Raw genomic sequence first — 15436 nt, 5'->3', positions numbered from 1 at the left:
TTATATTTTGCTATGGTCTGAATGTTTCTCCCCACAAACCCATGTTAAATCTGCACCCACTGGTGATGGTCTCGGGATGTGGGCTCTTCAGGAGGTGGTTAGGTCCAGAGAATGAAGCCCTCATCACTAAGATTAACATCCTTATAAGGGCCTGAGTTAGATATCCTTCTGCCTCCAAGGTTATTGTGAGATGGCCAGCTATGAGGAATGATCCTTAACAGACCCTGAGTCTACAGGCACCTTGATTGTGAACTTTCTAGTCTCCAGAACCTTGAACAACAAATGCTTAGTTTTCATTAAAGCCACTCAGTTTATAGTCATTTGCTTTATTAGCCTACAAGACTAAGATAATCCCAACGCCCAGGGAAGGGCCCCCTATTCTTCGTAAACACACTGAAAATGAACTCCAGCCTTCATCGTTTCATAGTCTTTTATTTCCATACTCTTATGTGACATTTGCAGCACAGGTCAGTCAATCTCACTGGGACAGAAAACTCACACCCGGAAGGTGTCCTGTATGCTTATGGGATTTGGGTACAGGCACTTATGAGACAAGCCCGGGACTGGGGGGGGGGGGGAGACGACTCGTCTAAGTCTCCTGCTGGGGGCAGGGGGAATGGGCTTCATTTACACCAAGAACTGCCTGGGTTAGTGCCAGAGCAGTGGGCAGAAGTGACAGCGACGCCCGAGGCCTTCCCTGTAGTCTCCCCCAAAGGCCACTATGCTACTCTGACGAAAAAGCACAATGGACCACAGGACCCTCCAACAGAACTGTTCTACAGACATAAACTCTTAACAATTAAAAACGTCTGTAAAACAGTATGTAGAAATTCTGTGCTTAGAGTTAATAAACACCAAAGTCAAAGAGTTAAAAATACAATGCTAATATTACTAAAAGGCAAACTTGGGCTCACAATCACTACTTATGGTGAGATCATAAGCCAACCTGAAAGGACCTAAAAACTAAAACTGTTATCAGCAAGGATTAAGATTGTAGCTTCAAGTCAGGCCTGGCAATATAGACCTGTAATCCCAGCTGCTCAGGAGACTGAGACAGAATATAATTTAGCAAAACTCTGCCTCATAATAAAAACATTTTAAAAGGGCTGGGGGTGTAGTTCAGTGGTAGAGTGTTTGCCTAGCAAGCACAAGGCCCATCCCCAGCACTAGGGGAGAAAAGAAAAAAAGAAAGAAAAAAGAAAAAAAGACTGTAACTTCACTGAGAAGCCATATTAAATAGTTCATTAAAAGTTTTGTTTAAAAAAGACTTTCCAAACAGCTCCACCAGAAAGGTCTAATGCACCTTGGCCACACTCATTGCCGGCCAGTGAACAAGGAACCCAGGGTGACAAAGATGGAGGGGGTAGTAGGCGGGGGCTTGGAGGAAGTGGAGTATTGGATGAGGTACTCGGGGTAAACTTGATGCTTCTCAAAAACTACAAAGATGGATGGGTCGGACATGCTGTTCACGCAGCTGTCATAGAAGGCACTGCTCTGGCCCTCCTTGGCTGGAGGGCGGACGAAAGCAGCATTGCCCCTGATGAAGTCTCCCACCAGCACCCGGGCCAGGAACATGGTGTGGGAATGTGTGTCGGACTTGCTGTAGTGGTGGGAATAGGCAGCATCTCTCGCAAAGTAGCTCCCTGAAACGATACACACAGGCTCCACAGGGCACTGGAAGGGCAGGCACATCCTGGCAATGTGGTGCCAGCAGTCTCTGCTCTTCCAACACCACAACACCCCCTCTTCTACCCCAGTTCTCTACCTTCTCCGTCACTGCTGGAAGTCATCAACACCTCTCTATGTAGCAGGGCACGAGAGGACATCCCCTAACTCAAACTAAGCTTAGCTCTGAATCCAGCGAAAACCTAGAGTCAACACTTGGTTCTGGACTTCAGTTTCCCACCTACAGAATAGGGCTGCCCCACCCTGCCTCAGTGGGTACCATGGAAAAGGAGCACCGTTCTTCCTACTGAGCCATTCTACAGACATCAGTAGCCCAACCTATAGAACAATGATTCTTCTCAAATGGGAACCTGAACTAGAAGCTGCTCCCACTCTCAGGGCTTACTAACCTATCAGCAGCTTGTCAATCCCACAAATGTCACATCAGACTGAAACTGATAATCAGGTAGTCCATGGAGTTCAAGTCAAACAAACAGATTCTTTTGGGTTTTGTTTGTTTGTTTCTTGAGATACGGTCTCTCTACATAGCCCTGGCTCTCCTGGAACTCATGTAGATAAGGATGACTTCAAACTCAAAGAGATCCACCTGCCTTCTTTGTAACGAGTGTTGGAAGGTGCAAGAGAACCACAGATGCCAGTTACTTAAAAATGGTTCAGAAAATGAAAAGATGAAAGAAGCCAACATGGCAACATGTTAAAATTGAGGAATGTGGATACAATTTATGCAAGAATCACTATACATACATGTGTGTATAAATACATAAACACACAGCTTGCAACTTTGCTGTGAGTTTGAAATTACTACCAAATAATGTTTTAAAATAACTAAGAGAGAAAAATGCTTAGAGAATTCATATGTGCTCGATGGAATGACACTCTCTGGTTTCTATTCTAAGGATGTCATTAAGGCACAGCCTAGGGTGCTCAGCAAGGTTAGAAAGGTATAGTTGCTCTCCTCTTCCAACTCTCACTACCTCCCAGAGCCTCCACTCTACCAGAAACAAGTCCCAGTGAGCAGGACTGCCCTGCCATAAGCTGACTGAGCTCTTGATCAGACATAATGGATCACACATAATGATGGAGCTGTCCCCACCGGGCACGGGCAGCTCAGGGTGGAGCCGTCCCCACCGGGCACGGGCAGAGGCACTGCACTTGTTCACTGACAGCACGGAATGGCCGGCTCCTCCTGTAGCCTCTGTGAGGCTGTCTTCAAGCAGTTTCCCAGCTGCTGGTGGAGCCAGCCCTGCCTTACCTTTGCCATAGGATGTGCCATGCAGACCACAGACCCGCCAGTCAAAGTTCTGCTGGCAGATGGCATCCACAAAGCTGGTGTTGGTACCATGGAACAGCTGCCTCTCGTCTACTTCCTTCCCTCCATTTTGTTTCTGCATCTGCCCTTTTTGCCTAGAATGGTAGAAACATGCATGAAGGAAGATGATGTTGACCACCAAAGAACAGCTTCCTGGACCCATTTTCTAAAAAGAAAAGAAGTATCATGTGACCAGAAGAAGGCTGTGGCTTCCCTGACCAACTCCTGGAGGCTCAAGCCACAGAGCACAGAATGGAGAGAAGCTGGGCTGGGTCTGGTCAAAGAGCGGAAGGTTCCAGAAGCAGAACAGCTCTTGGAAGCTCCCGAGTGGAGCTGAAGCTGGAAGCTGGGAAAGGTTGTGAGGCTGCTGGTCTGGGGGTGAGGAGCATTCACCCTCAGAGCCCATCCCCCCCTCTACTATGAGGGGCTCCATCACTGCAGAGAGGTACTGTCCCAGACCCATGTGAAGCCAAGTCAGCAGGCCCCAGGCATCATGGAGAGCCATGATGAATTTCTACCCTATGTGGAGAAAAGGTGGGTGAACATGAACATGCTGGTCCTCATGGGAAGAATAAACAAACAAACAAACAAATAAATAAATGAGGCCCCTCCACTCTCCAACTACAACTTGAAGTTCTTAAGGCTGATAGTGTGAGTGAACTGTCTTGCTCTGTCCTGCCGATCTTCAGAAAGTCAGAATGGACAAGGTTTACCAGTCACAATGAGAACAGGGCCAATGCTAGGGAAGCTTCAGTCCCTTCCCCTTGACAGAGGGCTGCTCCATCACACAGCCTTACTTACTGGGAAAGGAAGAGCAGAGACAGTTCATGACATACAACGGCACTGGGTGAGCAAGCTGCTGCCTCTGACTGTCCTGGAGAGGCAGGGCACGCTGAGAAGCAGCCAGCAGGTTAAGAAAGACAGCTATTAGTCACACATACCACTGGTAGACTTCCCACAGGCCCAGGTTCTGGATCCGCTCGATCTTTTGAACATAGAAAGGTAGTGTGCGGTTGAAGAGGTTCCACACCTTCTGGTACTCTTCTGAGGAAGAACTGAGAATAATCTTCTACAAGGGGAAAATAATTTTCCTATGTTATCGTCAGATGACTCAAATCTATGAACTGTCTTGAGATCACTGGGAATCTCTGTAACTTCAAGATAAAGCCTAAGAGTGATGGTTTGGCCCTCTTCTCTGAGATGCAGTTTCTCCAGATAGGAAAAACTGTTTTCAGAGTATAGTAATTTCCCTCTTGTTCACTTTGAAAATGGTTCCTAGGTCAGCTGGTGGTGCCTAATCTACCCATCTTAAGTATCTCCAGGATGTCGCTGTTACTGTTTTATACCCCACACAGGCCAAAGACAAGAAAGTAGAGCACATGCCCGGCAAGAACTAGAATCAACAAAGGTGTGTGCGCTCCTCTAGCCCTGCACATGCTGCCGCCTGCTTCTGTGTGTGCTTTGAGCTCTATAAGAGACATCCTCCCACGACAGGCTCCATATTGGAAAAGCCGTCTGCAGTGTCTGGCATGCTCCCAGCCCTGGAAATCAGCCAAGGTGCCTCCCACTGATGGAGCACCAGGGACATTCATCAAGACAGTATTCTGCTCAGCACCACTCCAAGAAAGCAGGCCTCAGATGAGCTACTGAATGGCTCTCTTGTCCACTACTGTCCAGTGTCTTCCCCTCTACATGTCCCTCATCACACTCAAATACTCCCCTGTTTCTTTTCATTACTTAGTGAAACAGATGTATTGATCCAGCCCTGCTCGGAAGCTCCTTACTTCTGCCCTCCCTAGCCAATGTCACAGCTCCTATTTTCCCTTACACTAACCACCACTTTCCCTAAGAGCTACAGTCAACCCATACATACAACCCATAGTCACCCAGTATGAAAACCCCGAGATCTACAGAAACAAAACAGAAAGCCCACATACATCCCCACCCTCCAGTGCCACGAGCCATCCATCTTTAGAGAACCCCTTCTGTCCAGCTCCAGGGGGTGTGAATCCCATACCTTAAATCCTAGGTCTGGCAGGGCTGCAGGGTCCCAGTAGTCTGGGATGCTCTTTGGGACTTGAAACTTAGTATTGCTACAAAAGGTAAGCAAAACCACTTAATTCATAGACATATGGAAATCCACAGGTGATCTCTATTCACCAATATCACTAGTCCTGAGTCTTAGGATAATATATTTTAAGAAATAGAGGACAAGGAAGTACATAGCAAAATATCTACAGCATAAGAGCACTTTCATCTTGCCTACCAGCCAAGGCAAAAGCCATCAGTCCTGAGAGATGCACTTCTCGCCTGCATCCCGCCAACCCCACAGAAAGGACAGAGTACTTCAATAAAGCAGTAGACACGGGCCCCAGCCTTTACCAAAGTCTTGAAATTCAAAAAACACCAAAGACTTTTTTGAAGCCTTAATGATATACACTTGATATAAAGAAAATATTTTTAAAACAGTAAAATTGGCTCCCAAACCCACTTTGTAACAGAAATTTGAGTTAAGCTGATGAGAGGGTACTTGTGGTCTGTTGTTTGTCCTTAAATGTGCATGCCTTTTTGCAATTCTCTCTCTCTCTCTCTCTCTCTCACACACACACACACACACACACACACACACACACACACACACACACACACAGTGCTAAATTAAAGGGTGTCATGTAACAGAGGCATTACATTACCTTCTAAAAATATAAACAAATAAAAGTAGTACTAAAAACTGCCTCAAAGGGCTTAGAAACATCACTATGAGAAGTACCACCCGCTCATTTCCCTTACATTGAAACCTCCCCTGTCCTTCCTACAGCAGACCTACGTTCTGTTTCTGCTGGCATGGGGTATGTCCCCCCTTCATCCCAAGCCTCCAGGAAATCTCACAAATACTTTTTCTAGGAAAAAGTCACAGTTTAAAAGTAATTAAGCAAGGATCCAAAAGCAAGAACCAGCCACAAGGTTCTTTTCACCTATTTCACCTAGGAAGATGAAATTATCAGACAGATTACAATCAGTGTTTATTCTTCCTATGCTTAAAACAAAACACTTGGAACAAACATGTAGAAAAAATAGAAAAAGACCTACAAGAACCTAACAAGAACCAAGCAGAACTGATAGAAAAACAGTGAATCCTTGACAAGAGAAACTCAATGTCTAACTCGCAGATTCACCCACCTCAAGAGTGAAGTGAGCTGAAAGATGTGTGGATGAAAGTATTTAGAAACTGGTCCGGAGAACAAGGGCATGATGGGAAATGTGAAAGGCCTAGTGGGAACCTAAGGAAGCTCTAAACAGGACAGAACTGGTGAGACACATTAACCACAGCTTTAAGAAGCCCACAGAATCTCAGTCAGAATAAATACAAACACATGCCTAGACACAGCAGAATGAAATACAGAACACCAGGACCTTTAAAATTAGCCAGAGGGGATTAAAAACAAAGTGATAGCATCCATCGAAAAGTACTAGTTAGACCTACAATGCTACCTCAGAAGCTACACCGAGAAGCAGAAGCCAGTAGAGAGGTAGCTTCGGTGTTCTAAGAGACAGGAACTACAGCCCAACAGTCTATACCCAGTGAAACCATCTTTCAAAGACAAAATAAAGACATTCAGACTAACTAGAAACAACCATCTCTCTCTTCCCCAAGAAATCTTATCTAAGGAATTTGAAAAGACAAGTCAAGGTTAAAATGTGCATAATTTAATGAAGGCTTCACAGTATAGAACAGGTGTCTCTTAAAGTTAAAACAAAAAAAAAATCTAGAGGAGATTATGAAGGTCCTTACAATAGGAAAGCAAAGACATTCATTTTTGCCTAAGTGAAGAACACACAGACTTTCTTACACCGTTTCTAACACACTGTACAACTTCCAAACTAGTAGTGAGGAAAATAAAACATATTTTTTTAAAAATCAAAAAATCTTCACGTTTTTAATACACTTAATTTGTGTTTGCATGTGTGCATATATGTGTGCATGTGGAAGCCACAAGGGAATTTGTAGTTGCTTTTCTCCTACCACCATGTGGGTCCTCGGGATTGATCTTGGGTGTGTCAAGTTTAGCAGCAAATGTCTTTACCTACTGAGCCATATTACCAGCCCTGGATTATGTTAATTGAAAGTAGAACTAAACTCAATGTATACAAATGCAGTTTCAAATTTTACATTAAATGATGCTCCTACAGACTAAGGTATGACTCATGTGTGCCCAGGCAGCCACTGTTGCTAGAGTTACTGAGTAACTAGCTACTGTCATAAGGGTTGAGGAAGGAACTAGGCACCTCACCTGCATAGGCAGGATGCAGGATATAGCAGTCAGCTCACAGCTCACTGAGGAGTAGGACTTGAATCATTTGTACCTTATTTTGTATCTGATCAAAATAACTACTTTTTTGTAGTTATTTTGTGCCTTGCATTGCACATGCCACACATGTCTGCTTATGGTCCCTTAAAAACTAAATTAGATGATGACACAAGAAATTCAGTCTCAGAAAAGAAACAGAAAAGGCTTTTCCAAATTTTGCTTAGGGAAAGAATAAAAATGACTTCATGTAATTTTTGTAGGCCCATCACAAACAATCACAACTAAGCCTAGAAACAACACCAAAGACACCGACATTGAACCAAAACAGTTTAAAAAAAAAAAAAAGCTCTAATGAAAAATACCTTATGAATAGCAAGATAATAAAGCAGATAAAAAGCCAAGAGGGTGTATTTAGAGTTTATAAAAGCAGTCAAGGGCTAAAAAGCAGGCAGAGGCAGGCAGCTCTCTGTGAGTTTGAGGCCAATCCAGGCTACAAAGTGAGTTCCAGAACAGGCTCTAAAGTTACACAGAGAAACCCCGTCTTGAAAAACCAAAGGGGGTGGTGGGGGAGTCCTAACAGATTAAAAAGAGCTCTCAGGGCTGGGAAGCCATTTCATCTGTTTCATTCAGTGAAGTGCTTGCTGTGTAAGTATGAGGACCTGAGTGTGAACCCCAGGAACCCACAATGGAAGGGGAACCAACGCCCAAAATTTTCTCTCACCCTTCTATGCTTGAGCCATGAATATGCAAATCTGTTTTCATCATACATACAATCATAATAAATAAAATTTAAATTAAAAAAAGACCCAGGCAGTGGTGGTGCACACCATTAGTCCCAGCACTCAGGAGGCAGAGACAGGCAGATCTCTGTGAGTCTGAAGCCAGCCTGGTCAACAGAGCGACTTCCAGGACGGCCAGGGCAGTTACACAGAGAAATCCTGTCTCAAAAACAAAAAGACAGTCCACAGGAGGAAAAAAAGGATTTGGAGAATTATCCCTTATGTTTTAAAAAAATATACTCAATCTCATTCATAAAAGTAAGCAACTGGGGGATGGAGAGGTGGTTCAGTGGTTAGGAGCACTGACTGCTCTTCCAGAGGATCTGAGTTTAGTTCCCAGCAACCACATGGCAGCTTAAAACTGTCAAAACACTAATGCACATAAAAAATTTTAAAAAAAAAAAGAAAAAAAAGTAAGCCAACTGAAGTACACTATGAGAATGGCAGAATGTACCAGGGCTTGATGATTCACAAAAGGCAAGGCCAAGGAAAATTCATAAATTGTGATTTTGCTGGGTGGCCATAGTGGTCCAAGTTCATGGAAAGGAACTCAATTTGCCTTTTGACTTTGACCTGACAACCAACCTCCAAGCACACCAGAGGGTTCTCTGTAGCATTGCATTTTGTAATAGTGAATTACTGAAGATACAAACATCCAAGAAAGGGGAACAAGTTAATACACTACGTTATATACAAAAACTAATAAACCACCCAAGCAGAAGTAGATTAAAGAAGTCTTCAGTAATCTGAACAGAGCAATTACCAGGATATCTTTAAGATTTTTTTAAAGGTTCAGAATGGTGTATATATAGTAAGTTACCATTTATGTAAGCAAAGATAGGAAGCAGGCAGATGGCTTTATGAGTACCTGTACATATATACATACTATTTTATTTTTGCAAAGGCGAACACAGAAAAGAGCAATTAAATGGTTACCACAATGGAAGCAGGTTTGAGATAACACAGATACAAACTACTGAGTATGTTGTATTATAGAGCTCTGACTTTTAAATAAGTACATGTTTTACATTTCATCAAAAATAAACTTTAATTAGAAGAGAAAAAAGGAGGGCATATTCTCAAGAAATTATGTTGCTGTATTTGAGTCACAAGGCATTGCTTCTTGGACTGATAATACACTTTTCGTCTTACTTATTCCAATTCTTTTTTAAATGACCTTTGTTTTACAAATACAATCAATAAACTTTACCTTCAAAGTCTCCAGAGAACCAACAAAACCAAAGTGATCCTGGCTTTTCAGGCTAATAAAGCTTAGGCAGCTAACAACATTGTTATCTTGAAGTCCCAGCACTGGCCATAGCAGACCAAGACTCTAAGGGGAACTTGGTACATCTTCACTGTCCAGGCCACCTTCTTCTAGTGCACAGCCAGCTCCAATCCCATCACGCCTGGCCAAGACTAAACCATTCTTGCTTTTAAAGAGATTTGATCAGTACAGCGCTCGAGAATTCCCATCCGCTGCAGAAAGTCTCTCTCCTCCCTTATATGCTGCCTATGGGTTCAATCAGATGCTCCTGGCAGCCATCCTGTGACACAAGAAACCCACTGTGGCCGGGTGCCTTTAATCCCAGCACTAGGGAGGCAGAGCCAGGTGGATCTCTCGGAGTTTGAGGCCAGAGTGAGATCCAGGACAGGCACCAAGACTACATAGAGAAATCCTGTCTTGAAAAAAATCAAAACACACAAAAAAGTTAAAAAAGAAAAGAAATCCACTGTGAAGTGAAGCTGGTTTGCTAATGACTATTGAATCATTTTCTTTCTTTCTTTGTGTTTGTTTTTTGTTTTGTTTGTTTGTTTTGTTTTTTTCAAGACAGAGTTTCTCTGTGTAATAGGTTTGGCTGTCCTAAAACTCACTTTGTAGACCAGGCTGGCCTCTAACTTACAGAGATCTGCCTGCCTCTGCCTCCCAATTGCTGGGATTAAAGGTGTGATGGCATACACCGGCAACTTCACCATTTTTTAAAGATTCAGGTCTATAATTCAGTTGTCACACTTAAAGACAAACTGATGGGCTGGCTTCTAATCTAGTCAGGTTTGCACATCCCAACAGACAGCCTTGTGACTTTTAGATGAAACCCACAATGCTAATTCTCACTATGGCTCAAAGACTTTCCCAAGTAGAAGGTTTGGGGTTTTTTTTTGTTTTTGTTTTTGTATTTTGAGACAGGGCTTCTTTGTATAACTGTCCTAGAACTAGCTCTGTAGACCAGACTGACCTTGAACTCAGAGATCCGCCTGCCTCTGCTTCCCTAGTGCAGGGACTAGAGGTGTGTGCCACCACAGCCTGGTTCCCAACTAGTAGGTTTAATGACAGTAGTATGCCAGTCATGCATGCCAGTCAGTACCCTTCCATGTAGTCTGAGAAGCTTCCTGTTCCTGGCAGCAAAGCACTCTCCAACTGAACCCATACACCAAGCAAGCTCACAAATGTTAACTTACCAGGACTGCTTCATCTGAACATCCTTGGGAGACACATACTTGGGTCTGCGACAAACCTTTCTGACAGTGCCATACACAAGGTTTTTCTGCAGAAAGGCTGAAAAAAAAAAATCAGATGTGTGTGCATGCACAGCAGTAATGTTCTGTAAACATAAATTAAATGGGTTGGACAGATAATCCAACATATAAAACCCAAGATCAGTCTTAAAGATAAGGCAATTTTACACATTTCAAATAGTCATAAAGAAAATAGGTATCCTTAGGAGACTGAGTTTAATGAATAGAGAAATGATTAGTAATTGGTGTATCAATTACACATGAATGCTTTTGAATTGTTCCTTCCAATAATATTTAAATTATTGTTTTGCTTAGCAATTTTTTCCATCTTGGATGTAAAGAAGTTCCAGCCAAGTCTGAGACCAAATTACCACATCTTGAGTTAATGCAATTTATAGGTAATAATTTTGCCCTTACGACTGTTCTTCAATTTGAGTAAGCTGACTCTATAGCAGTGTTTATCAATCTTTTCAAATCCATGTTCTCTTTAATAAACAACATTTGACCCACCCTCAATCTCAGGTTCATCCCAAGGTTAGAGGATGAGTATCCACCCACATTTGCATTGAAAATGACAAATATCTAGAAGTTATGTTTCCTATTAAGAAACCCCTATCAAGTGCTACTTTCATACTTAAATATATAAACCAATTTTTATTTTCACTTAGGAACATTTTAACACTAAGAATGATAGGTGTCTGGAATTCACCTGCCTTTGAACATAACTACATAATAATCTGAGGATGTGTCCCTTGCACTACAGCTATCCTCATTATCTCCTGGAGTCCACTATTCACCCAGCTTCCATAACCCTTCTATCACCCATCATCCAACCCTCCACCGACGCTTTGCTCATTAACACACTTGGCTTATTAAATGACCTTTCAATAGTAAAAATGGGCTATTCAGCATATATGAACTGGGTAAGAATATGTTAGACACTTTCTCTGACCTTCCATGGGGAAATAAGGGCCCCTTTCCCTAATAACCTGGTTGTTTCCTTAATTTACACTGGGACACATCCCTAAATGAGCTTGCTGTGGGGGATTCTGCTGTTGACAGCCAGGAACAAGATATCATCACTCTGTTTCTGGAAACTTGACTATCACTTTGAGTTTGAGTTACTCTTTCATGATAAGAATCCTTCCCAGAGCTGGTCTCCCCAACCCTGTAGACTAGGTCATTTGGGCTGCTGTGTATATACATTCCTGACAATCAGGAAGTGTATATATATGGCAGAGTCTGGTTTGAGATTCTCTTTCATTATACATAGTAGAGACTGTGTAGGTGAAGCCAATGACTTCCATCCTCCTCCTCTTTTTTTTTTTTTTTTTTTTTTGGTTTGTTTTTGTTTTTCAAGACAGGGTTTCTCTGTGTTGTTTTGGAGCCTGTCCTGGGTCTCACTCTGTAGACCAGGCTAGCCTCGAACTCACAGAAAATCTGCCTGGCTCTGCTTCCCGAGTGTTGGGATTAAATGCACATGCCACCACCACCTGGCCCATCCCTTTCTTTTATAGGTACTATCATCTACCAAAAACTAAAAGAATCAAGCAACAGGTGAACTGTGAACAGGCCACTATGAGCATGCTTTTTCAAGCTACATCCTTGTCCTGAAAGTCTGCTCTATCTCCAGGGAAAAAGTCCAAGTTGAGAACTAGAAAGGTATGTCTGACATTTTTGTTGTATCTGTTTGACATTTTCTAGATATTTTAAACTGTGGTTAGTGGCAGCCAGAGGAGTGACCGCTGCATAAAATGGGTCTTTAAGGCAGTCCTGCCTTTCCTACCCCGTCCTCTTCTATACACTGTCGTCAGTGCTGCCTTTCCTACCCCGTCCTCTTCTATACACTGTCATCATTTATAATGACTGTCATTTTTAACACTCATGGTCTTGGTTGTTTCCTCCAGTAGAAGTCATTCCCCTAAAGAACAGAAGAAACTTCTCTGAGGGGCAAGACAAGCATCAGGAGTGTTCCTTAAATAAAACCACAAGTGCTACAAAACCACAAACCAAAAATAACTGGCCAAAAACAAGCAACCAAGTGGTTTTAGGACAATTCACCAATGGCACTTTGCTGCTTTCCACACAGAACAGAGTATATAAAATAGCAAGGATAGTACATTGTGCCAAGGCAAGTCCTCTGATTCCCTTTAACATGCCGGATTTGCAGCGGGGTGGTGGCGCACGCCTTTAATCCCAGTACTCGGGAGGTCGAGCCAGGCGGATCTCTGTGAGTTTGAGGCCAGCCTGGTCTACAGGCTCCGAAGCTATACAGAGAAACCCTGTCAAAAACAAAACAAAAAAAACAACCATGCTGGATTTGCAAGGTGCCAGATGTCAAACAGTAAACGTAAGCAAAGGTGACCTGAGTGGAGGTGGATGAGTATCTTTCTTTGCAGGAGATGGCATTAGAAACCACAGCACAACTAACACTTGAAACATTGTCACAGATCAGTCACTGAGGAACTAGCCAATGGGTGACTGGTCTGCTTCTGTCTGTTAAGGTATATTGGAAAAAATCATCTCAGCTCCAGCTCTAGATACTAACTACACATACAGAACTTGTAATTAGTGTGTCCTACATCATCAAGGCTAAAGGTACCTACAGAAAAGGCAGTAGCTTCGGTCCTACACCAGGAAGAAGGAGGCGACCCTGCATAATGGAGCCACTTAGGCCTTGTCAGAGACAGGTTAACCTCCAGACACAGAACAGCTACACTGTTCTCAGGGCCCTGTCCCTCCAGGTGTCCCCTTGACAGTGCAGGTCAGTGTCATCTGTTGATGGGTCTAGCTGCCTTTTGGGATAGATACACCCTCCTTTCCTTTCTTATACCAGCCCAGGACCCCAGGTTAATATGGGAGAGCTAGACTCACTCCTCAAGAAAAGGATACCTTTGAAGTCTAACTCGTAGCTGTGTTTTCCAGCCTGGAACTTCAAGGTGGCTGCCTGGGAATCAGCCCCTGGGTCACAAAATGCCAGGTAAGCCTTTTCCACGTCACTGCTGCTGATGGTGGTCACAGGGTGCACTGTACCCTGTAAGGGGAAATCCAGAGATGTCAGGAGGCAAGAGCCTGTAGTGATGGCAAAGATGCTAGTCAAGGCAGCCCCTGTTCTAGACAGATGACCTTATTATAGGGAAAGAGGAGGGGATCGGGGAGCAAGGGAGCAGGGGGAGGGGGAGGGGATTTGGAAGGGAAGTGACATGACTCTCCTGAAGCTATTCTTGTGAACAGAAGACAGTACGAATAGGTCCTGCTAAGCAGGGTAACCAGGATGCAAGCAATAAAAAAGCATAGGACAGCAAGATGGCTCAGCAGGAAAAGGTACTTGCCACCAAGGCAGATAACCTAAGTTCAATCCTTAGAACACATGATAGAAAGAGAGAATCAACTGCCAGGATTTGTCCTTCGACTTCCACATCCACGCAGTGGCATGAGCACACCCACACACATACATATACACAAATACAAATACAAGCATTTTAAACATTCTTCAGAATAGATGGTACAAACGACGGCAAACCACCAACAGCGAATTCACCTAGGCTCCTCGTAACCATCCGCGTAACCAATGAGCTCAGGAAAGGCTTCTTCTACTGCTAGGGCTGGTCTCATTCCCTTCTCCCTCCAGTCAGGCTGAGTCCTTTTCTGTGTTGTTCTTTCTCTAGTCTCTTGGAGGACCTTCTACTTTTCCAGTTATTTATTTCAATCCCTTATTTTCTCTGCACTTACCTACTAGAAAATATTTGGGACTGGATGGACTAAATGTAAATTCTGAGTTTTTGCTATGATTTAGATATGGCTTGTCTCTCAGGGGTTTATGTTCTAAAGGATAGTCTCCAGGACGGGGTGGGGCTTTAAGAAGGAGGACCTGAGGCTGTAGGGATGGCTCAGAGGTTAAGAGAACTTATTGCATTGCTGAGGACCTAGGTTTAATTCTCAGTGCTCACTTGGCAGCTAACTGGTCTGTCACTTGAGTTCCAATGGTACCTGAGGCCCTCTCTGGCTTCTGCAGGTACATGGTATGCAGGCAAAATATCCACATACAGAAGATAAAAAGAAATCTCTTCACTAATCACAAGTTCTACAATGTATGGACAAAACAATAAATCAAACAAAATCTGCCCCTGCTTCTCAGAAACAGTACAGCAAGAAAGGAGGGAAAATAAAAAGCAAGTAGTTAGATCAATACATTGTGTTCAAGTGTCCCATGGTTCTTTGGGTGACAGAGAAGCTACAGGCACTTGCTGAGAATGACCTCTGCTGAGGCACAACCCAGCCAAGCTTCCTGGAAGAAAACAAATACAAGTCAAGGCCTAAGCCCGAGAAGAACAGCTTGGCTCTGTGAAGATGGTCAGGGAAGGGGTAGTAGGTATACGGTTTGGAAGGAATGTCTTTTATGGTCCTATAATAGTGCCCAAGTTTCTCCCTTTAAACTGTCATACTCCAAAACTAAATTATTAGGTTATAATTTGGAAGAATGAGGAGGCAGTATATAAATCCCTTCAAGACAGTGAAGGGGAAAAAAGAGCAAATAGATCCTTTCAGTCGAAGGAAATGAAGGAAAGAAAGCAGAGAAGAGACATGGAGTCAGACACGTATCTTAAGCCTCTGCCCCAAACCTTAAAGTCAAAAGTCCTTAACACAGGTTATCCCAGGGAAGACAAGGAAGGCAGCCAAACAGAAAGCAAAAGCAAAGGGATGTTGGCTGCAGTCTGGAAGAAGAGACCAGTGGTTAAGCTGAGGAAACCCAAGGTTAGCACTTTGAGAGACTAGTAAGATTTGGAGGAATGAAAAATCCCCATGTGTTCTAAGGTGGGTCTGGTTGATTCTGA

The 15436-nt window shown here is 43.3% G+C and overlaps 1 protein-coding gene across 1 annotated transcript in view; it reads right to left on the bottom strand.

Annotated features, from left to right (window-relative positions):
* Positions 1-412: 412 nt before the first annotated feature.
* Positions 413-15436, bottom strand: part of Parp12 (poly(ADP-ribose) polymerase family member 12) — a 37097-nt gene continuing 22073 nt past the window's right edge. Inside the window, exons 7-12 of the mRNA XM_006990409.4 lie at positions 13494-13635; positions 10545-10641; positions 5013-5088; positions 3937-4064; positions 2939-3090; positions 413-1643 (exon numbers count right to left, since the gene is read on the bottom strand). Coding sequence (XP_006990471.3) covers positions 1315-1643; positions 2939-3090; positions 3937-4064; positions 5013-5088; positions 10545-10641; positions 13494-13635 — 924 coding nt within the window. The 3' untranslated portion in view covers positions 413-1314. The remainder of the gene's footprint in view (positions 1644-2938; positions 3091-3936; positions 4065-5012; positions 5089-10544; positions 10642-13493; positions 13636-15436) is intronic.

Source organism: Peromyscus maniculatus, chromosome 3 (assembly GCF_049852395.1).
Source record: "Peromyscus maniculatus bairdii isolate BWxNUB_F1_BW_parent chromosome 3, HU_Pman_BW_mat_3.1, whole genome shotgun sequence".
NCBI classification, from domain to species: Eukaryota; Metazoa; Chordata; class Mammalia; order Rodentia; family Cricetidae; genus Peromyscus; species Peromyscus maniculatus.
The sequence above is the reverse complement of the archived record's forward strand: the minus strand, read 5'-3'. Positions and strand labels throughout refer to the sequence as shown.